This window comes from Chroicocephalus ridibundus, chromosome Z (genome assembly GCF_963924245.1).
Source record: "Chroicocephalus ridibundus chromosome Z, bChrRid1.1, whole genome shotgun sequence".
Lineage (NCBI taxonomy): Eukaryota > Metazoa > Chordata > Aves > Charadriiformes > Laridae > Chroicocephalus > Chroicocephalus ridibundus.
In genome coordinates this window covers 85,741,525-85,763,266 of record NC_086316.1, presented here as the reverse complement: position 1 = coordinate 85,763,266, position 21,742 = coordinate 85,741,525, and the positions used below count along the sequence as shown (strand labels likewise).

The following is a 21,742-nucleotide window of genomic DNA, read 5'->3' as shown; positions in this document are numbered from 1 at the left end:
TGAGGGCGGTGAGCCCCTGGCCCAGGTTGCCCAGAGAAGCTGTGGCTGCCCCATCCCTGGAGGGGTTCAAGGCCAGGTTGGCCGGGGCTTGGAGCAACCTGGGCTGGTGGGAGGTGTCCCTGCCCAGGGCAGGGGGGTGGAACTAGATGATTTTTAAAGTCCCTTCCAACTCAAACCAGACTTTGATTCTATGAAATCGCCAGACAAGACCCAGCCCCGCTTATTCCAGCAGCGAAGTTCTCCCTGACCAGTGACTCTGAACCCTTTGCTGGGAACGAAAGGCTTTCCATGGAAAAAATTTCAATTTTTTCAGTTTATTCTCACACTCGTGTCTAGATAGTAAAAATCATGTAGTTCATGTACATCTCATTTCCACTCTGTACGGCAACCCTATCAAAATAAATGTAAGTACTATAAAAACACACAGAAATTATATTTTTAAACAGCTTTTAAACTGTGTTTTTGCAAGTTTTTGAGCAGTTTTCTCATTTTCCATCTGACATTTACTGGCACCGTGTTTCCTGGCACGAGGACTCTGAACATAATGCCAAGGTATGAAGGCAAATGAGTTCCAAGCAGCAAAAAGATGCTGATATACAAACTACCACTCAGAAAATGACATCGGTAATAGAGTTTAAATACAATAATTCCCAAAGTATGGACTATAGAGTACTTGTAGCCCACAAGGAAGGCTAGTAAGGGTCCAAATCTGCCATAGTCACGTTGGATTTGTGTGTTTTCTGTTAATAGTTGATGACACAATTGCTTGAAAATGAGTGAGGAAACCTGGTGGGTGATAGGACCAAGAAGTGCAACAGAGCGTGTAGACCTCCCATTGCCCAGCTCCCAGAGAGACGACGTGATACGGGAGGGTGCTGTAAGACCGCAGAGCTCCGAGATAACGCAGCAAAACGACGCCGAAAACTCCTCCTCGCTGCAGCGAGTCGCTCTGTGGTCGTGACCGTGACGTTGTCTTTCCAAACCCGAATCCACCACGTGGACATCACAGCATTCCTCCACCCTTCGCCACGCTGGCTCCTCAGCACGGCAGCGGCCGCGCTGGCTGAAGCCCTCCCGGGCACACATTGCAAGCACCTGACTAATACTTAAATAAATGGGGTTTTTCCTGTGCTGAGAGGCAGGACAATGCCTCAAGGCCAAAGCTACGAAAAGAATTAGGTGTCCCAGCTATGTGCTGCTTTAAGAAGCCAAGAAGGAACGCGCACGCTCAACACCAGGGATATTTTCAGGCAAGCCCAGACAGACGTTTCTCCTGAACAGATCTCCAGGTCGATCACCAGCGTTTGCTGCCCAGCACGTGGCTGGTGCTGACCCACCAGACCCCTCAGTCATGTTTCAGCCACGTTAGGACTTCAGGATTAGGCCCTGCCTTGTTTATCTCACCCACAAGAGCTTCTTGGGTGTATCTGCTGGGTGAGGGCCAGCTGGAAGCACCTCCAGGAGGATGGTGCCAACCCTTGCCCTGGTGTGCCCGTGCACGGTGCGCTCATCCAGCATAAATCCCCCCTTTCTGCTCAGATGGGTATAGAAGAACATCGCCCACCTACAACCAGTGTCCCCTAAGTCTTGTCTCGTACCGGGGTCAAAGCCACGCGTTGGAGCTCATTTCCTCCAGGATCACTGGGCGTGCAGTGGTCGAGGCTGTGGGCTCCTCCGGGCAGCAAAGCGATGGGGTCTGGTGCAGCGGTGGTTGTCCACCTTGTGCTCTTCTGGGCTGAACTACAGGTCAAACACAGATTTTACGACCCAAGGCTGTGAAAGGCAGATTCAAGTATTTCCTCAATTTCCTGCAGCTGAGGGTAACGCCACGCAAGGCAAACCCTAGAAGATTTATACATTTGTGTATTCCACCATTTCACGAGGGGAAAAGGTCCGGAGGAAGAGAAAACCGTAACTTTAAAACCCAGAATGGAAGAAGACAGCTTATTTGTTAGTAGGTAAGAGAATATCACGGAATTATTTATCATCCCAAGTGTTCACATCGTCAAGAAAATGTGTGTCTTCGATCTTCAGACGACGAAAATAGCTCTTTTCTGCAAGCAGTCATGTATGAAGGTTAAAAAAACCCCCAAATGTCTGTGCCTTCCTGTGCTATACAGCTGCGCGGCAGATCAGGCTGGAAATTGGTGATTCCCAATTTCCAGATTTTACTTTCCTCGTGCTAAGAGCAGAAAATCAGCACTAATGCTTTGTCGTAGCCAGGTGTCAACGTGACCAGAGTGGTCCGGGTCAGTTTTTTCCTGACTCCTTTGAATTTCTCGGTGCAAAGAGGCTACCTTCCTAACCGGAGACCCCTCTCTAGGGTGGCCTCTGTGTGCTGGCTAACGAGATCAGTTGGTTCATATGATCTCGTTAGCCAGCCCTGTGCTGGCCCGAGGAGCCCATTAATGGAGTAAAGGCAACATGCTGCTGAATGAGGTGCTGGTGGTCTTGCGGGAATTTGTAGAATGATAGAATCATAGAATCGTCGAGGTTGGAAGGGTCATGGAGTCCAACCATCAACCCAACACTGACAAAACCACCACTGACCCATGTCCCTCAGCACCACGTCTGCCCGGCTTTTAAATACCTCCAGGGACAGTGACTCCACCCCTGCCCTGGGCAGCTTCTTCCAATGCTTGACAACCCTTTCCGGGAAGAAATTTTTCCTAATATCATCCTAAACCTCCCCTGGCGCAACTTGAAGCCATTTCCTCTCGTCCCATCGCTTGTTCCTTGGGAGAAGAGACCGACCCCCCCGGCTACCCCCTCCTTTCAGGGAGGTGTAGGGAGCGAGAAGGTCTCCCCTCAGCCTCCTTTTCTCCAGGCTGAACACCCCCAGCTCCCTCAGCCGCTCCTCACCAGACTTGTGCTCCAGACCCCTCACCAGCTCCGTTGCCTTTCTCTGGACACGCTCCGGCCCCTCAAGGTCTTTCTTGTGGTGAGGGGCCCAAAACTGGACACAGCCCTTGAGGTGGGGCCTCCCCAGTGCTGAGCACAGGGGGACAGTCACTGCCCCGGTCCTGCTGGCCAGACTATTGCTGACACAGGCCATGATGCTCTTGGCCACCTTGGGCTTCCCCGCTCCTCAGGCAGACCAGGAGGACACCCAGCCTTCCAGGCCCCACTCCTTCGGCGCTGGGACTGCACACGGGCGAGACACCCCACCACGGCACCCATGGGTGTCCCGGGAAAGGCAACTGCAAAGGAAGGTCCTTGCATGGATAATATCGGTCATGCCTTAAACATCAGCTCCCGCGTACACGCTTGCCCAGGGGAGTGATAGAGACAATTTCAATATGCAACTGGGTAATTAAATGTGTAAGACTCCTTAGAAAGGCAAGTAAAGTTTGGTAGGATTATTTAGTACCAACGGAGCATATAAATCTTGCCAATAACCACCCCTAATTTTAATTACAGTGGAGCGAGTTTTATAGGGAGAGCATTTTGCTAGAACAAATGGTTTATTTGGGGGGAAAAAAAAAAATGACAAGCTCTTCGGTTCACAAGCTCTTCTGTCCGTATGAAATGGAAGGAACGAATTCCAAGCTTTGGTTCCTATTTAATTAATTCAAATTAGTGGTTGGTTAGACCAGGCACAATATTTATTTCATTTTGAAATAACAAATATTGGGAGAGGACCTATTTAGTGAGGAGTAAGCAGGCATTTCCTAGTCTTGGTTAGGTGCTTTTTGAATGTCTCTATAAACTGCGGGAAGAGCGAGGGCTTCATTTTCCCGCTAATGTTGTGTTTTCAGCCTAGGCGAGATAAGAAATACTCTTTATTCTTGCCCAAACTACTCATGCAACAAAACTCTTATCTTAAAGAGACATTGACAGGAACAGTTAACACACTGTATAATTAAAGCAATAAATTAATTACCAGGCTTCCCTGGTGACTATTAAACACTTGAGGCAAAAGAGCTGTCTTTTGCTCCTTGTTGAAGGATTATTACTATTTAGTTTGAACATTAGCTGAACAATCTGGGTTACTTTCCCTGGTGCCAACGCGGAGCCACAAACCCCTTGGTGTGAAGGTTGCTGAGGCAGCTTTGCCAACGCGGGTGTCGTCTGGGAGCCGGGCCATCCTCTAACACGTTCCTCCAGGTTTTGAGGGGATTTGGGTTGGTTGCAACCGGTTTTGGGGTGATTTTGGTGGTTGCAACCAGAGATGGACACAGATACTGGCTGTAGAAGGACTTTTCACTGTAGGAAAACGCCTCTAAGCCGTTGCCTGGGGTCGGTGGAGGGAAAATGTCACTGGTGGGACCCAGGCGTGTGGCAGCCTGGGACGTTTGGCATCTCTGGTGTCCTCGGTGCTGTGCAGGCGCAGGTGACTCACGGCGGGCAGCAGACGAGTGACTCACGGTTTTACTGAGCTGATGGGCTTGTCGGGGCCAGAACGTCGTCTGTCAGCCTTATCTACAAACCCTAACGTGAAACCTTTGTTTAAATACCTTCTTTCTGGGGTTATGGGTGGAAAGTATTTTAAAAGCCGCCAATAAAAGGCCGTTTATGCATGGCGAGCTTTGCTTGAAGGAACTTTGAATCTCTGTTACAATTGATAAATCTTGGCTTTAAGTCTTCCTCACTGTTTTCCATGGAAGATAAGCTTCAGATAAGCTCCTCGGGGAGTGGAGGGTGAGACGCGGGGGTAAAAGCAGCGATGTGTCGGGAGAACGCATGGCCATGGGACACATGGAAGAGCCGGCAGCGTGCCATGGCCGGGAGAAACGGGAGTCAGGGCAAACCAGTTCCCGAAGAGGGATGCGTCACACCATATCGACCAGCAGCCTTCCCACCAAGGAAATCCCTAGCTAGACCGGCGCTGAGGAGCAGCGTCGCGCTAATTGAGACGTGGGAGGTGGTGGCTGCAGCCATGAAAGAGCCATCACGCGCAAGGGGAAAAAGCGACGCAGCTGAATTCCTGGTTGTGTTTTTCATTAGATCCTCCTTCACAGGGCTATGCAAAGCTTCCTTCCGTGCTATTCAACAAGGTTCGGGTCAAACCTTGCCCACATTCGCAAATCAGCTTAACGCTTTACTCAGCAAAACACGTCACCGAAGTTTTGAGGGAAAACCTGTAACATTAACTTTTCCGTTCTCTTTTTCATGAGTTTGTGGGTATAGCTGTGTTTTTCTGTAGGTAAAAACTAGATATTTGAATAAGAACGTGAAACGGTCGCCTAATTGAACAAGCTGAAAGAGTTTCCATCCACGTGCTGAGCTCCCACAAAGCCCTACGGACGTTGCGATAGCTGGATCAAAACAGGATGCTGCGGCCAGGAGGAACGAGGATTCCCGGGCAAGACTCAATCGCCAACCTGAATTACCAGGGCTCGTTAGCCTCCGCCGCCACGTGGGTGTTACACGTGTCCGGGACACGGGTTAGTCCCCAGGTCCAAATGGTTTAGCAATAAAAATTGAGCGAGGCAGGAACAGACAGCGCTGCCGTGCCCGGACAGGGGGCTCATGCGGGGGTTGAGGAGGAGTCGCACGGAGTCCGTTTTTGCCTGGTGGACCGTAAGATCTCTGCTGTGGCCCTGTGGGGGCACCCGAGAGAGCAGCTCAATCAATATTTCATAAACCACCTCCAAAAAGAGGTATCCCCACGTCACCCTACATCAATGCTCCGCTCTCGCGATGGCGCCGCAACGTGCTAAATCTTAAACCCCCCAGAGATTTCCCGCGGCGAAATGCAGGGGAGTTGTTTGCAAAGTTTGCAAGCAGTTCCATACCCAGCTTCCAAAAAAATTTATCAAGTTGCATTTGGCCTCGCCTTTCTTAAGCAATAAACGCGAATGAAATCACCACCCTGGATTCCGCCTTTCTGGGCCGCGGGGAGCAGCTGGAGCCTGCCGGGGAGGTTGTTGGTCCCAGGAAAGCGCTAAAGATTAACCACCAACGGTTAGCTATTTAAATCGCTCTGATAACAAGAAAAGCCGCCTCTTGGGCTCCCCGTTGGCGAGATTTAAGGGCTTCCCTTGCTGAGGAGGAACCAGCCGGGGGTGAGGAGTAGCTGGCAGCGGGGCAGGAGCAGGTAGGTGAGGTGGGGACCTCCCTGGGGGGCTGGCAGCGCTCGCCCTTCGCTCCGTGGGTTCGACTTTGGGTGGGCGCTGCCGTTCTCCTGTTGGTTCCACAGCCAGGGCTGGGAGCGGGGCCGGCTTTGCCTTCGAGGCTCTTTGGGGAGGGAAGCGAGAAGGGGCCGCATGTCCCAGGCAGAAGGAAAAAAAAAACCCACCATTTTTTTCTTACCTGATTACTAATTAATAAGGAAATCCTCTTCCGCTCCAACGGAGATGTGGCGTTGGGACGCAGGGCTCCCACAGGGAGCATCGCGATGGCCTTGCTCAGAAAAGGGGCCTTTAACCCCGGGGAGGTGCTGTGTGTGCACAGCGGGAGGGTTTCGACCACCCCCACCCCGGCCACATGGGCACATATGGCAGGGGACGTATGGCAGGGGATGTACGGCAGGGGACGTACAGCAGGGGATGGATGGCAGGGGATGTATGGCAGGGGATGTATGGCAGGTCACGTGTGGCAGGGGACATAAGGCAGAGGATGTATGGCAGGGGACGTATGGCAGGGGACGTATGGCAGGGGATGTATGGCAGGGGATGGATAGCAGGGCACATATAGCAGGTCACGTATGGCAGGGGACGTATGGCAGGTGACATACGGGTGTGCCGCACTGGGCTCTCCCCTGCCTGGGCAAAACCCCCCTCGGGTTCAAAATGTTGCTGGAAACAGAAAACTGAGTGCAGGCCGGTGCACTTGTGAGCGCTGTGAGACAGGGAGGGCGACAGTCCCAGGGGCTGGACTTGCCGGTCAAGACTTTCCTGTTCGTAACGCGCTTTATGGACCACTTCTGTCTTTGCTCGCCCGTCCTCCCTTTTACCTCCTCCCCCTTAGCCTGCTTCCCAGTATGTCTGTGCCTTTCGCCGCCGTATTCCGCCAATGCTTTTCCTTCGAGCCCTCTTCTTCAGGCTGCTCCCCTTTTCCTTCAAGACACGCGCCGCGCCGTGCCTCGCTTTTACCTGGATTGACCCCATTTTCCCCCTTTTCTCCCTCCCGTTTCCCTCCCTCCCGGTCGGCACCGATCCCCCCAGCCGGGTGGGACACCCCGCCGCGCACCTTCTCCCGCCCCCCCGGTAGGAAAAGAGGAGTTCGGTGACAAACCCAAGAGGGAACAGCCGGGGCGGGGGCGTGGCCTCAGGTGAGGGCGTGGTCGGGGGGCGTGGCCGCAGGTGAGGGCGTGGCCGGGCGGGTGGGGGCCGCCGAGCCCCGGCAGCGGAGCGGGCAGCGGCGGGTGTCGGTGCGGGGGGGTCCAGGGGCTGCCCGGGAGCGGCGGCGGGGGGGAGCATGTCCGCCCCCTCCAAAGGTGAGTCTCGGCTCCGGCTGCGGGGGGGTGCGGGGGCAGCGGCGGCCGTTCTTCCCCCCGGGGCACCCAGAGAATCCCCGGTGGCACCCAAAGAGCCCCCTCGCCGGCCCCCGGTGGCACCCAAACCCCCCAGTGGCACCCAAAGAGCCCCCTCCCCAGCCCCTGGTGGCACCCAGAGAGGTCCCTTTCCGACCTCCTCCAGGGTGGAACGCAAAGAGCCCCCTTGCTGGCCCCCAGTGGCACTCAAAGAGCCCCTGGTGGCACCCAAAGAATCCCCTCCCTGGCCCCTGGTGGCGCCCAAAGAGTCCCCTCCCCAGCACCCAGTGGCACCCAGAGAGGTCCCTTTCCGACCTCCTCCCTGGTGGAACCCAAAGAGCCCCCTCGCTGGCCCCCAGTGGCACCCAAAGAAGCCCCTCCTGGGCCCCGCTGCACCGGGGGCTGTTGGGGGACAGGTCCCATCCCTAAATTTGGGGCCCAAGCTGCTGGGTCTGGCCGTCCTTTGCTGCCGGCTGGGACCCCAAGTGCTTTTTCAGCATTTCCCCCAACTTAGCAAACCCCAGGAAACCAAACCCTGACGGATCCCCGTCCCCTGGCACTGCCTTTCACACCCCCACCCCCCCCCTCCTCCGTGCTTTTAATAAAGCAAACCCCCATTTGCTTTATTTCTCGCCATTTATTTCTTTCCTGTATCCCTGCCCTCGCTAATGAGTCTGTGGAAAGAGAAAAGTGAATTATTCTTTGCGGCTCGTGCACAGGTTGTTGCCATTTGGATGAGCGAATGCCTCGTGGTTGAAAGTCTGGGGGTTGTCTGCAAAGTGTCCCCGCTGCTTATTTTGGGGTTTAATTGCGTGTTGTGCTGCCTGTCGCCGGTTATCTGATCTTTGCCCTCTCCTTCGGCTGCCTGCGGAAGCGCTTTTGTGCGGTGGGAGAGTATAAAAAAAGGTGTATTTGCCTGCGGAGGGACGGTCGTGTTTACGTGTACGTTCATGTATTCATAAAAACTGTTTTCCCAACATTTTTCCACCACTTGTGAGGACACCAGTACAAATAACCGCTTGTCTGGGGGTGCCCAGGCATTAAAAGGCGAATAAATTCTATATAAACTCCCGCTCAGCTGTGGAAGCAGTGCGGTATTTATTTACCTGGCTCTCCCTGGGGCGTGCACGGGGCCGGGGGGGTGGGGGGCAAACCCTGCAGAAACCTTGTGTTGGAGTTACAGCGCTCAGCTGGAGGCTGTCATGGACTGACTTTATCTGACTCCTCCCGGTAATTGCAATTAAATGGATTAATTTCAACCGGAATTACTCCGGTGCAGCCCTGCCTTGGTTTCAGAGCTGGTCACGCTGCCCAGCTTTAAAAGAGGTGTAGGGTAAATGCCTGGCTGTCGTGATTGCGGGCGAGCTGCTGTTGGTCCCTTTAAATTCGCAGGTGTCCCCCTTCAGCTGCCAGCCTGCCCTGGCTGTGACAATCCTGCCTGTCCCCTGCAGCCCACGCACCCGGGGGACCCATCTCTGCGGCACCTTCGGCTCTGAGGAACCTGTAATAGGGTGGCCAAGGAGCCGCATCACTTTCTGGACAAGCAGAACCACTCGTTTCTACTGGAATGTTACTCAAAATAACGTTATTCTGAATAATTTGGGCTGTTCCTTATGTAAAGCGAGGGTGGTGCTTTCCTGCTTGCTGTGTCCTGGATTTTCCCTCCTGGGAGCTTCCGAGCAAGCCGCCCATGGTAAGCAAAAGCAGAGAGATGCGCTCTTACAATTGTAAAAACAGAGCTTGAATATTCTGCGTTTGTCACCCCTGCGTTGGCAATCCCGGGCCCAGCAGAGAAAAGGCGGCGTGCCTCATGGGTCACCCAAAGGTGAGTGTTTATCCAGGGCGGCAGCGGGATTTTTCGGCAAACGCTGAGCCTCTGAAATTGTGCCTTCTAGCGAGGAAAGTCCGTCAATAATAGATGAACTTGGCGCTTCTTGTTACGCTCACTTCCCGAGCGGAGGGAGTGTTTGCGTGGCGCGGAGCTTCCCCCGGGGCCGATCGCTCTGTAGGGTGTTCCAGGGGTGCCAACACCCTGAGCACCCATCCCCTGGGGGCTGGGGGGGGGTGGTGGTGCTGAGCTCGGGGTGATGGTTCTGCTGGCACCCCCTACCGCGAGGACAGAGGTGCCCGGAAGAGTGCTGGATCCATGAGCTCCAGCTGTGCATCCCTACGGGCACATCCAGCTGTGCAGCCCAGTGGGCTGCTGCCCCGCTGCTGGTGGTTGCCCGGAGGAGTGCTGAAGTCCATGAGCTCCAGCTGTGAGTCTTGATGGGCAGCTCCAGCTGTGCATCCCTATGGGCAAGTCCAGCTGTGAGGCCCGGTGGGCTGCTGCCCTGCTGATGGTGGTTGCCCGGAGGAGTGCTGAGGTCCGTGAGCTCCAGCTGTGCATCCCTATGGGCAAGTCCAGCTGTGAGGCCTGGTGGGCTGCTGCCCTGCTGATGGTGGTTGCCCGGAGGAGTGCTGAGGTCCGTGAGCTCCTGCTGGTGGTTTCCCAGCTGGGGGAGCAGGACCCTCCCAAGGACTTCTCCCACCCAGCGCAGAGCCAGTAGGTCAAGTTAGAGAGCTGGACTTGTTATCACTGGCTTCTCCTGGCTCAGCTGCTTCCGAGCTGGCAAACATTTCCATTCCAGGACTTATTCCCTGGGGGCGAGCGAGGTTTCAGCCTGGATTAGAATAGGCTGGAAGGAGAATTGATCCTGGGCTGCCTTTGTGTTGGGTGACTCAGGAGCTGCTGGGTGGAAACCAGCAGCCAGCAAGACAGAACAAACTTTGTTTAACCCCTTGCAGCCTTGGTGGGAACCGTCCTCTGTACCCACGAAAAACCTCTTCTGTGCCACGGCTGGAAGCACCTGGGATTTCTGCTTTATCCCCCAGCCTGGATAAACTCTGCCACTGTGAAATCAGGGGATGACATTTGGAGGGAATGATTTTTTTTTTTTGGCTTGAGGTCAAAGCCCTCGAAGGTTGTGCCTGGGTATCCAGCTCCTCCTTGCTTTTCAAGCAGAAGCCATGGTAGGAAAGGGAGCTCACTCTCGCGCAACCTGATTTTCCTCCTCTCTCCCATGTCCAGAATGGACGGGTCAGCTCCGTGATGGCCGGGGATGGGGCGTCTGCTGATGCTCCTGTATTTTAGAAAGTGGAGAAAAAGGAAAGCAATACGAGTTTTTATTTCAAATTTGTGAATCGCCTAAGAATTGGAGTCCTAGTAGCCCTGGGGCACTTAAAGCTCTTGTGTTAAATTTCTTTACAGTTAATTTCTAATTTAGCTTTCTGCTGTTGTCTGCCCGGGAGATGAGGTACTGCTGAGATGTCCCTGGTGTGGGTGAGCTGCTGCCGATCCACCTGGGCAGTTGCGCAAAGCAGCTCTGTCCCACTCTCCGTGGGAACGGCATTCTTCCTCCAACACAGCAGTAAATGTTTCAAGTCGCCTAATTATATTTTATTAGAAAATGAGCCAGTTAAGAAATGTGCTAAATCATCCTGGGAGTGCTGCAATCCTCGGTGTTGGGATGACTCAGGGAACGGGAGGGTTTGGCCCGCGGCATCGGTGCTGCGCTGTTACTGAGCCGAACGGCGGGAGCCCCGAGACCTTGAACTTCAGTCTTTGAAAAATAAATTCATTTTTAAATGAAATATTATCGGAAATTATCTGTAAGCTTTGCAAAGCGCAACCACTCTCTGTCTTTTCCACTCTGAGCCCATCCACGCCCTCCAAGCTCCGTAAGTGGCTTTATTATCCCTCTGTGCTAACGTTAATTGGTTCCAGACCCTTCAAATGTGCTCGTTAAAAAATCAGCTTGTCTGACGTGCAGCCGGGATGGGGCTGGAAACCGGCGTCTTGAGATCCAGGCGCTGGGTTCAGAGCAACGCAGCTGACACTGGATGTCACCATTGCACAGCGCAAACCCAACCGAAGGTGCTCAGGACTTGATTCTCCCTGCGCAATATGGGGAGGAAAAAAAGCCTTATTTTTTGTTTCCCATCTATTCCCCCCCCCTCATAGTTTGTGGGTTTGGTTTTTTTTTTCCTGAGAGTTACGGTATCATTCAAGCTTTGTGCTGCTGCTGGCATCTAAGCAGGATGGGGATAATCCTCCTGAACCTGATTAAAACCAGTTCTGCTCTGGCGGAGTCACTGGGAATGTGGAGCCAAGCGTGGACTGAATTCCCTGGCGGCGGCAGGGTTACTGTGCGCAGGATAATTGAGTTTAGTTTATAGACGTCGCAGGTGGATGGTAAAAGTTTTGTTTTGTTCTTAAACTCCATGCCCGTGTGAGTTACTCACTTATTTTCTGCCTGGGAATCTCCGGCCATGTGTTTTCTGAAATAATATAGGATTGGGGTGCAGGTTGTTAGTAAAAAGTAATTGAAATCTTCAGTGAAAATAATGCGTGAAAGTATCTTTTCTATTAAAAAAAAAAAATCAGCTGTCTGAATTATTTTTTTTTTTTTTAAGTGGTCCTTAATGTTTGGTGCTTTAAGCTTGCAATGCCTGCTTGGCTCTGACGCGTCCCTAAAGCTGAGCTGTGATGAAATGGGACGAAATAATGGGATTATTCTCCATCCTTGCGTAATGAAACAAGCCCCTCTCTCCTCTCGCTTGCGCAGAACAGCGGAACGCGCGGATAGTGATGACTACCCTGCTGCTCACGGAGCAAATAACACGAGAAGACCGCGGCTCGGAGGGAAACTACGTCCTTTATGGATCCTCGTGTTCCCAAATCACCGAGGAAGCCGAATACGTGAAAAAGGTATTTCTGCAGTTGTCGCTCTTCTCTTCCTTTCGTTGCCTCAGCAGGAAACAGGGGGAGGAAGACTAATAACGACTGAAAGAGAAACTTCTGACCTGCATGGCAATACGCACTTGGAAAACCTTCCGGGTTACGCATCGGTTCTAGAAATGCTGTTTGCGCCGGGGTAGTGACTTAATTATAGCCAACGCTGCCTTAGGTTGGGTTAAACCACTTTAAAACCAGTGAGGTTTTTCCAGCCCTCGTTTAGGACTGTTGCAAGAGACACCCGAGTGCGCGTCCCCACCCAACGTCACCGCTCTTGAGCGGCAGGGAGATGCGAGGAGGAGGAGGATGGAGGAGCCTGGCCGTGGGTAGCATTGGCACGGGGAAAGGCTCTGAGATGCTGCAGAGATAAAACGTGTCCCCAGTGGGAAGTGAAAGGGTGTCCAGTACCGCAACTGATGAGCAGATTGATATTGGGCTAGTGGTTGTCCTGGGTCCATCAAAGGTTTATCAAAAATTGGCTGTCCTATGCAAAAAAGACGGGAAGATGGAAAAGAGCATGAATAAACGTATGGTTGGAGCTTCTTTGCTTGCTTTGCAGACGACGACAGTGACTAAATAGTTAGGAAGGGCAGGATGGACACATTATAGTTGAAAAACAATAAGAATAACATGAGATATGATGCATAAAAAAAATATATGTATCTAAGGGTGCTCTTCCACCTGCTAAACAGTTTGAACATTGTGCTGGTGGTGCAAGCTAGAACCTGCAAGTTTTTATTTGAAGACGTTTGTGATACAACATCGATGCTGAGCTGAGCTTTACGGCTGGGCTTGGTCCCTGGAAGCTCCGAAGCAGTGAGCAACCTGATCTGAAGCAGAAGTGTTGGTGTGGGGTACCTGGAGGACCAGCATCTCAGGAGGTGGAGGATGACCCATGGGACAGCAGATCCTGGGCCACAGAGATGCTGGGAGGGCTGGAGCCCCTCTGCTGGGAGGACAGGCTGAGAGAGCTGGGGGGGGTCAGCCTGGAGAAGAGAAGGCTCCGCGGAGACCTTGGAGCCCCTTCCAGTCCCTCAAGGGGCTCCAGGAAAGCTGGGGAGGGACTCTGGAGCAGGGAGGGGAGCCATGGGACAAGGGGGAAGGGTTTTAAACTGGAAGAGGGGAGATTGAGATGAGATCTGAGGAAGGAATTCTGTGCTGTGAGGGTGGTGAGCCCCTGGCCCAGGTTGCCCAGAGAAGCTGTGGCTGCCCCATCCCTGGAGGGGTTCAAGGCCAGGTTGGCCGGGGCTTGGAGCAACCTGGGCTGGTGGGAGGTGTCCCTGCCCAGGGCAGGGGGCGGCACTGGATGAGCTTTAAGGTCCCTTCCAACCCAAACCGTTCTATGATCCTGGAGGCATCAGTCAACAAACGGAGAGTGCCTTGGAGAGCACAATGTGCTGCAGTTTTGAGACGTATGAAATAGTCTTGAGTTGTTCCTTTCCTGAATGCCAGAGGAAATGCAGGAAGAATGGGCTGTAACGAATGCCTTTAATGTGTGTAATGACAGAGGAGATGACCTCAAAGTTGTGATTTAAGTTAAAAGAAAAAAGATTTCTTCATTCCCTTCATAATTACCTTCATGAACTTCCCGAATACTTGCTGTACCTTTGAATCTGAAAATTTTGTGATGAATTCTGAAGCATCTCATCATACAAAATCATTTACATGACACCATTACGGAGAAAAAAGTATATGCTGTGGTGGTGACACCAGCTCATGGAGGGCCTGGGAAGCTGCGTGATGCTGAAACTACCGTGAATGGGTAGGACATGCCCTGTTGGTTTGGGTTTTTGTGTTTGTTTTTTTTTTTTTTAATAAGAGATATTGTGAGCAATGAGACTCACTTTAGTAGATCTGATATCTTATTTCTTTGCTTTAGCAGCAGAGCATGGTGATGATAATGTGAAAAGGCAGTTTTTCTGCATCCCAGTTGACCCTAAGAGAGCGCTGCAGAATGAGGGAGAGGAAGGATCAGTGGGCTGCACGTGGCTAATTAAGAAATAATTGATCACAAAAAGTTCTTTTTTTAAAAAAAAATGCTTACTCCTTTCTCTGTTCTGTGCAGGAATGAGGTTGAAGAAAAGCCTCTGTAGTGAAAAGCAAGTGATTTATGGTTTGAACCCTTTAAAAAGTACAGACTGCCCTTTGTTTGTAGTAGTTTATTTTTAACAAATGAACTTGGTGTCGTGTACCAAAGCCGTATAAATGCCGGTGTGTTCTGGCAGAAATCGCACCGATGGCAGGTCGTGTTCCTTACACGGACCAGCTCTCAAACCTGCCGGGAGGCGAGCACTGAGCACATGTTTGTGAACGCCTCGGAGAGGGGAAAAGTGGTTTAAGCAACTTAAAACCCCTTTAAACAAGTGGTTTTGAGCAAAGAGGCAGCCCCTAGGAAGCAAAAAGATTTGGAAATGTGTCCAAACAATTAAAATATGCTGGAGCGAGAAGTAATTCGAAGGAAGTGTTGGACAACGTTTACTCACGTGCGTTTCTGCGGCCTCGCCGACAATGCAATATGCTGCGATATTGTAAAAGCCGATTAATTTGTGGGATAACACTGTAGAGAGTGGAAGAGAGTTATTAATCGGAATCGCCATGCAAATGATTTCCGATGTAAAGCCCTGGCGAGCTGAACAAGCAGAACATTTTAATTCCAGCTCATCTGTGGAGGTGGAAGAATTGTGCTGGCTGCTGCCCGGGAGCAGCTCCAACCCCTTTCCCTGAGGAGCTGCCCCGTGTGAGCCGGAGACGGGTCTTTATAAGAAGCCGGGTCTTTATAAGAAGCCAGGTCTTTTAGAGTCAGTTTGATTACTCAAGCTGTTTTTCTATTATTGTAAAAATAATTTCCACCTGCATTTCCTTTAGCAGCATCCTCAAGCCTCGGGCAGTAGAGCGGAGTCCAAGAGCAGTGGCTGGAGCTGCAGTCCCGTTGCGAGGACGATGAAGGAGACGGAAGAGCAGCTGCTGCTGGTGAGCAGGGAGAACCAAGTGCTGAAGATCAAGGTGTGTTTGGGTGTTTTGGCTTGGTTTCTTTTTTAGAGTTTCAGCTGAATCTGTGTGCTTTGCAGCCCAGTTAGAGTCAGGTCTCAGCTGGTGCAGCCCAGTGCCTGCTCAGTGATCCCATGCCGCAGCCTTTCCTTTGGGAAAGGGGCAGATTCTGCTTCCCTTTCCCGGCTGCCTCAAACTCTCGCGTTCCAGCGGGCAACAAAATTGATGTCAAAAATCTGCTTTTGGGGACACATCCCATTTGGGGCTAGTGAGGCAGCAGAGTCAGCTCTGTTGGGAGCTGACAACAGATGGATTTCCAAGCAGTTGGAAGTGCATCTCTCCTTTTAAACCATCAGCCTTTGTTTGTGCTGGGGGGGTGTGTCTCAATACTGAGTAAATCCGCCTTTATTTGGAAACTAAAATATCTGTCAGATATCGCCCACAGGTGTTTAGGATTCCTTCTTTTTTTTTTTTTTTTAAGGGTAAATACTGGAATTTGATCTTGTAGAGATGGCTGATTTTTTCAGCATGCGGTTAGAACATCACTTTTTTTTCAAAGCACAATATATATGTGCTGGACGATTACTCTTTCTAGCTGGAAGCCACGAGAGAGGCAGGTATCCAGGCTCTCAGATCCGCCTCCCAGAAACTCTACGAGAATTACCAGACTCGCTCAGGAGAACTGAAAAAAAGCCAGGAGAATGAGAAGCAGCAAATACAGGTACAAATCTCCCCAATGCGTGGCCATGAACATCCTGTTCTGTATCAAAATATTTACCCGGGCTTTGTCTCTCCGTGCTGCAGACTCAGCCTAGGAGCTACTGAGTCTCTTCTGCTAGCACAGTGGGGAAGATAAATAAGAAAATTAAAATTTTTTTTTGTTTTATTCCCAATTCTTGGAATTGGATTGGTAGAGGTGGCTCGAAATTCCTTGAGCCTCATCTCTGTCCATCCGCTGCGTTCACCGGCTCCCAGCCCGCCCGCGTTAATACCTTTCTTGATCCCAGGCCTACAATCTCCAACAAGAAGAGAAGCTCCGGCAAAGCTCGGAAGATGCCAACCGCCTTGCTGAAGGCCTCAGGGAAAAATGTACCCGCATCGAGGAGATGGAGAAGCGTGTGCAAAGGATGGAGGAGGTATGTCTGCCCGCTCCTTGTGTCTGTCCCTCCGGCGCCGGGAGCTGGCCCAGGTGGGGAACCGGCCCTGGGAATGCCGACACTTGGGAAGAGGAGTTAATTGCTTTCAGGGTTTGGGGCATGCTAGCTGTTGGAACTGGGGCTCAAAAGGACCAAATTGAGAACCTTTAGCCCTAACTAGAAATTAAACATGCAATTTGAGCTCTCTCGCTTATTTCAGAACTTATTAAAACCTGTAGAGCATCACGGAGGAGCAGTCTTAATTTGTAGCTATTAATGATGTCTACTCCTGAAGAGTTGCTCTTTCACCTTCCCCCATCGCTGTACTTTGACACGAAGACGTAGCCAACCTAGCACTAAAAACTGCTCCTTAATTCTCAGAAAAATGCCACTGTAAGCATCCAAAATCCTGGGCAGGCAAATGACTGCTGTAGCAATCTGACAGCTGCCTGCACAGAAACTTGCAGAAATTTTCTCCTCCTTTACTGTGAATTTTCTTCGGTGGCTTTAGTTGAGTTGGAAGACGCAGTGGCTCCGTGCATGGTATTTTCTCCCGTACGCGCTTGTTAGGGGTGGGTATTTCTCCTCTAGAAGCGCCACCTTAAAATCTAAGTTTTTCCTGTCCTGGGATTACTGTAAAGATGGGGTCAATGAATCTATTTCCATCCCGATCACAGGCAGGTAATCTCTCTGATACTAAGAGGTTTGTCATCAGTTTTGTTCAGATTTTTCCCTCTCTGGACAAGGTTTTGAGAGGTGGATGTAGCAGTAATGTGGTATCCCCTGGACCCTGGGCATGGAGTCCCACAAGACCCAAGAATTTTTGCTAATTAATTAAAGAAGCGCTATTTTAACAGAGTTTGGACTTTTCTCATGGTAAATCAGTACTGTCACCTCTTTGGGATTTGACTCCGAGAGGTCAGACTGGTTTGTAGCTCCAGCTGATGTTGCTGTAGGTTGATGTGTCTAGTTATTGCTGAATTTTGTCTGTTTTCAGACACTAAGTGGAATTATTGAATGTACAGCCAAACATCTCTTGCTCAGCAAATGGTAGGAATTGTAATACAACTTTTATATAACTTTGTTTCCTTAGGAAAAGAAAACTCTGATGGAGAAGAAGATGTCATTTGAAAAGATGCTTCAACAGATGATGTCAAGGAACGAAGATGGCAAACGGTGATTAAATGCATGTGATAAAGTGTGTTTTATTTCTTTCTGGGGGATTATTTCACATAGAATACGAGACAATCACTTGCTCAAGTTCCTTCTGGGAGTAAAATTATTCATGATGAAAGCAACTGGTTCAAAACCTAATTTATTGTGATTGCTTGAAGAAGCCAAGATAGATAAGTTGATGTCCTACAGCTCTTAGATGTGGATTCTGCTCAAATTCCTAGTACTTTTCCTTCCACCTTGCATGCACCAATTGCTTCCCATTCTTGATTCTCAACGTGGAGCCGATGCTGCTTTGGTGATATTGTGCATGCAGTAGGTAAGGCAATAGCCTTCATTATTTATTAATTTACTTATCAGTAGCTAATAAGGGTGGTCCTACCAGGCAAAATATGTCTCAAACTACGGTTTTATTTGTTCTGATCAATAAGGAAGCCTTTATATGTATGAATGACAACCATGTATCCTCAGGAACATTCCTGCCAAGAATGGGAACAGAAACGTCCAAGCTCTTGAGCCGACCCTGAGGTGGGATGGCAAAGCAATGGGTCAGCGATCCCTAGGGATTGAACCAGGGGTGCTGTGCTCTTGCCTGCAGGTGCCTGGATCTCCAGAGGCAGATTTCCACCCTGCAGGAGCAGATCAGCCACCTGCAGCGCGTGATCCAGGCGCAGCATCACAGCCTGCGAGGCATCATACAAGAGGTGAGGCTGGTGCGGCCGGGAAAAGAACTGGGAGATGCTGGGCTCGTCTTAAGTGTGTGTGCTGGGGAGGAGCAGCTTGCTCATCACACAGTGCCTGGTTTTGTGGCCCCTGCATTCAGACATCCGTATGCATTCAACATTGGGGCTGTTGGTTGACGACAAGAAGCTCAACATGGGCCGGCAATGTGCGCTGGCTCAGCCCAGAAACCCCCCGCAGCCTGGGCTGCATCCCCAGCAGCGTGGGCAGCAGGGCGAGGGGGGGGATTCTGCCCCTCTGCTCCACTCGGGGGAGACCCCCCTGCAGTGCTGCCTCCAGCTCTGGGGCACCAACAGCAGAAGGACACGGAGCTGTTGGAGCGGGGCCAGAGGAGGCCCCGGAGATGCTGGGAGGGCTGGAGCCCCTCTGCTGGGAGGACAGGCTGAGAGAGCTGGGGGGGTTCAGCCTGGAGAAGAGAAGGCTCCGCGGAGACCTTCCAGCCCCTTCCAGTCCCTCAAGGGGCTCCAGGAAAGCTGGGGAGGGACTCTGGAGCAGGGAGGGGAGCCATGGGACGAGGGGGAACGGCTTCAAACTGAAAGAGGGGAGATTTAGATGAGATATTAGGAAGAAATTTTTTCCTGTGAGGGTGGTGAGCCCCTCGCCCAGGTTGCCCAGAGAAGCTGAAACGCACATGAAGGCTGCTCCCACGAGCGAAGCCAGCAGGCTGACAACCTCAAAACCTGGCAACAAATAAGCATTGAATGCTCACACCAGCCTCAGTGACAATATAACGTCAGCTCTTTTACTTACAGACTGCTTTTGTGTGCTGAACTCCTGCTGTACTCCCCTTGCCCTGCAGAGCGCCCGTCTTTTCCCAAGCAGATAGGGGAAGGTCCCGCATGAATTCGCTTTCGTAATCCGGTTTCTGTGCATATGCCAACAAGAGTAGACTTGTTATGCTAAGGAAAACGTGATACTGTATGCTAAGAAATTGTTTTATAAATCAGTTTATCAATTATTTTGAGTTCTTCTATGGTAAAAGAATAGGGACTTGAATGGTCTGCAATTCCCCTGGGACAATGAGATGTCTGCAATTCCCCTGGGACAATGAGATGTTTAACTCGGTTTTGTTAAACACAGAGATGTTTTTGATGTATAAAGGTTTGTAATCTCTTACAAACTTTATTTCCTAACTCTCAGGCAGAGGAACTGAATAACGAACTCAGAAGCCAAGATAAAAAAATCGAAAACCTGACAGAGAAGCTGACTACACTGGAAGCACAGGTAGAGTCCGAAAGTAAAAAGGTATATTGAAGGGAGAGAACAAAATTAGTTCTCTACAGTTGGCGGGCCCTTCACACCGCTGGGCTTGTGGGTGGTATTTCTTTGCACTGCATCTTTCACTCGGTTTTAAAAAAAAAAACAAAAACAAACAACCCCTAAAACCCACAAAAAAATCCCTCCAGCCACCCAAAAAAACCTTTCTGGAGGAGGGGCAGGTCCTAGGTAGCATCTAGGCTTGTCCCCTGCCTGCTACGTTATGCTGAGAGGGGTTTATTTTATATTTTTCCTTGCAGAATAAAGAACTGAAAGACAGAGTGGAGTTCTGGTCTGGCCAGCCCAAGGCTAAAGTTTCCAAAGCTGTCTGGACAGAGTGAGTACCTTCAGAGGTTCCGCGGGGCACGGGGACGGCTGAGCCCGTAGCTCTTGCAGGCCACCTCTGGTGTCCCCACAGGGCTTTGAGTGAGCGGAGTCAGGCCTTGCTGGGAGGAACCAAACTTCATCCTGCAGTGAAAAGGGGAGGAAAAACACAAGCTCTGCTTCAAACTCGGTAGCTGGTGGGGTGATGGTGGTAGCCCAAGTCCTGACTCCGAGGCAGCCATCCAACTCAGAGGGGGTGTGCTCAGCACATCAACCAAGGGCACCTGCAGAACCCTGGACATCCATTCAGGATGAACTGGGAGCTTTTCCTGGGGGATACAGTCCTTTGCTGGAGTAGATCTGGATACCAGTTTCTGCTCTCAGCTCCTCCATATCCAGGGCCATAGTTAGAAAGCTCTGACTTATTTCGTATACGGTTGTGGTGGGTTTAAGCCTGGCTCAGGCAGGTGAGGGCGTCTGAGTGATCTCCACCCTCTTGTTCTTCACTCTGCAGTGCCCCGCGAGACTCTGGAGCTTTTGGAGCATCCCCTTACCTGATGCTGAGCAGGCTGAGGAAGCAAGACAGCTAAAGGAACCACTGGATATTTGTCTCCTCCCTTTGTCAGAAGGATTTTTTCTGTCTGTTGCAACCCGTAACTCCTACAGCCTCTTTGTTACTGCAAAGCACCTTCAGCACACGCTGCCTCTCTACAACACGTGCTGCAGAGCTGCGCTTGAACGGATAAAGCTGGAAAGAAGGCAAGAGCTGATGAGAGGGGTGGTGAGCTCAGCCCAGATGGCAAAGGCAGCCCCAGCCATGCCTGGGGGATGTTGCGTGGCCGGATCCTCTCTGCCAGAGCTGCCCTGGTGTGGGCAGCGGCAGACACCTGCCTGCACAAAGGGACTGCAGCAGAGGCTCAGCTTAATGTGACTCTCATTTAGGTAAGATTATAAAATAAACCTTTGGCTACCTGGCACACCGTTACAGTTGCCACTTCCCCACCTGGGGGTGTAGCGCAGGGGGGAGGTGAAGCGGTGGTCCTGCCCTTTCAGGCCTTCCACCCGGCGGGCACAGCATGTTTTAGGCGTAGCAGCACTGTAATGTCACGTTGTCCTCGGGCAAGGAGCGAGCAGTTCCCTTTCTGGGTTAACCCGGCTCTTGCTTTCCTGAAAAAATTCTCATGGCAAATATTAAGTTTTCTGCCCATGTCAGTGGGCGTGTGAAGTTCCTCCTTGAGCCTTCCCTCTGGCTGAAATCCCTTTTGCAGGGGGAGGGCTGGTTTTTCACCCCTCTACCCTGGGAGAGGTGCTGTGGTGGTCAGCAATCTCCCAGTTTGAGAGATGTGGCACGCCTTGGGAGCTAAATGGTGTCCCCAGGGGAGCGACAGCGGCTTTGCACACGTACGTTCACCTCCGTGCTGTGGGACAGAAGGAACCTGGTCGTATCCCTGGTCAGTCTTCTAATCCCTGGCGTGCAGGCAGAGCTGCATTTGGAAAAAATAAATAAAGGAAAGTGTTGATACTCAAATAAGGCTTAAGGTACTAAGTTTCAGTTTGTTCCTTTTCTTATCTACCTTTAGATAAATTATTCACACACGGTGTCACTCCAGGATTAGCTCGGTTAAGGTGCAAATAAAAGCTTGGCACCTGCTTAAAAGTGGGGTGAGGCAGCAAGTGCCACGGTACACAGCCTGCCGGGTGGTACTTACCATTTAAGAGGGTGAGTTTTGTAAATCGTACCATTTCCCTGTCAAGGAGCTGGTGGTCAGTCCTTTCCCAGCCCTCTCTTGGGGGGAAACTGGCTCAATTTGAAGTCAGGGTGCCAAGGCTGCTGTGGGGCAGGCTGGGTGCTGACCCCCAGCGAGGTTTGCAAACTCCCCCCAGGCAACCCTCGGCCAGCCTGAAACGCCCTGCTCCTCTTTCCCTTCT

The 21,742-nt window shown here is 51.3% G+C and overlaps 1 protein-coding gene across 5 annotated transcripts; it reads left to right on the top strand.

Moving 5' to 3' along the window:
- The first annotated feature begins 5,934 nt into the window (after positions 1-5,934).
- Positions 5,935-21,372, top strand: CCDC68 (coiled-coil domain containing 68). 5 transcript variants are annotated; one of them, XM_063321297.1, is made up of 10 exons: positions 5,935-6,044; positions 12,025-12,167; positions 15,060-15,197; positions 15,778-15,903; positions 16,190-16,318; positions 17,412-17,494; positions 18,090-18,195; positions 19,373-19,456; positions 19,750-19,826; positions 20,328-21,372. In XM_063321297.1, exons 2-10 carry the CDS (start codon positions 12,048-12,050, stop codon positions 20,401-20,403), a joined length of 939 nt encoding a protein of 312 aa, XP_063177367.1. In that variant the 5' UTR covers positions 5,935-6,044; positions 12,025-12,047; the 3' UTR covers positions 20,404-21,372. The 5 variants fall into 5 exon arrangements, with proteins under 5 accessions (XP_063177367.1, XP_063177365.1, XP_063177364.1 ...); XM_063321295.1 differs by having other exon boundaries at positions 5,961-6,040; XM_063321294.1 differs by lacking the exon at positions 5,935-6,044 and adding an exon at positions 7,299-7,381 and having other exon boundaries at positions 15,063-15,197.
- The last annotated feature ends 370 nt before the right edge of the window (positions 21,373-21,742 follow it).

Coding starts and splice junctions, on each gene's coding strand:
- CCDC68 (XM_063321293.1), top strand. Junction 15,904..16,189: donor ATGAGAAGCAGCAAATACAG/GTACAAATCTCC, acceptor TCTTGATCCCAG/GCCTACAATCTCCAACAAGA. Junction 19,827..20,327: donor TCCAAAGCTGTCTGGACAGA/GTGAGTACCTTC, acceptor TTCACTCTGCAG/TGCCCCGCGAGACTCTGGAG.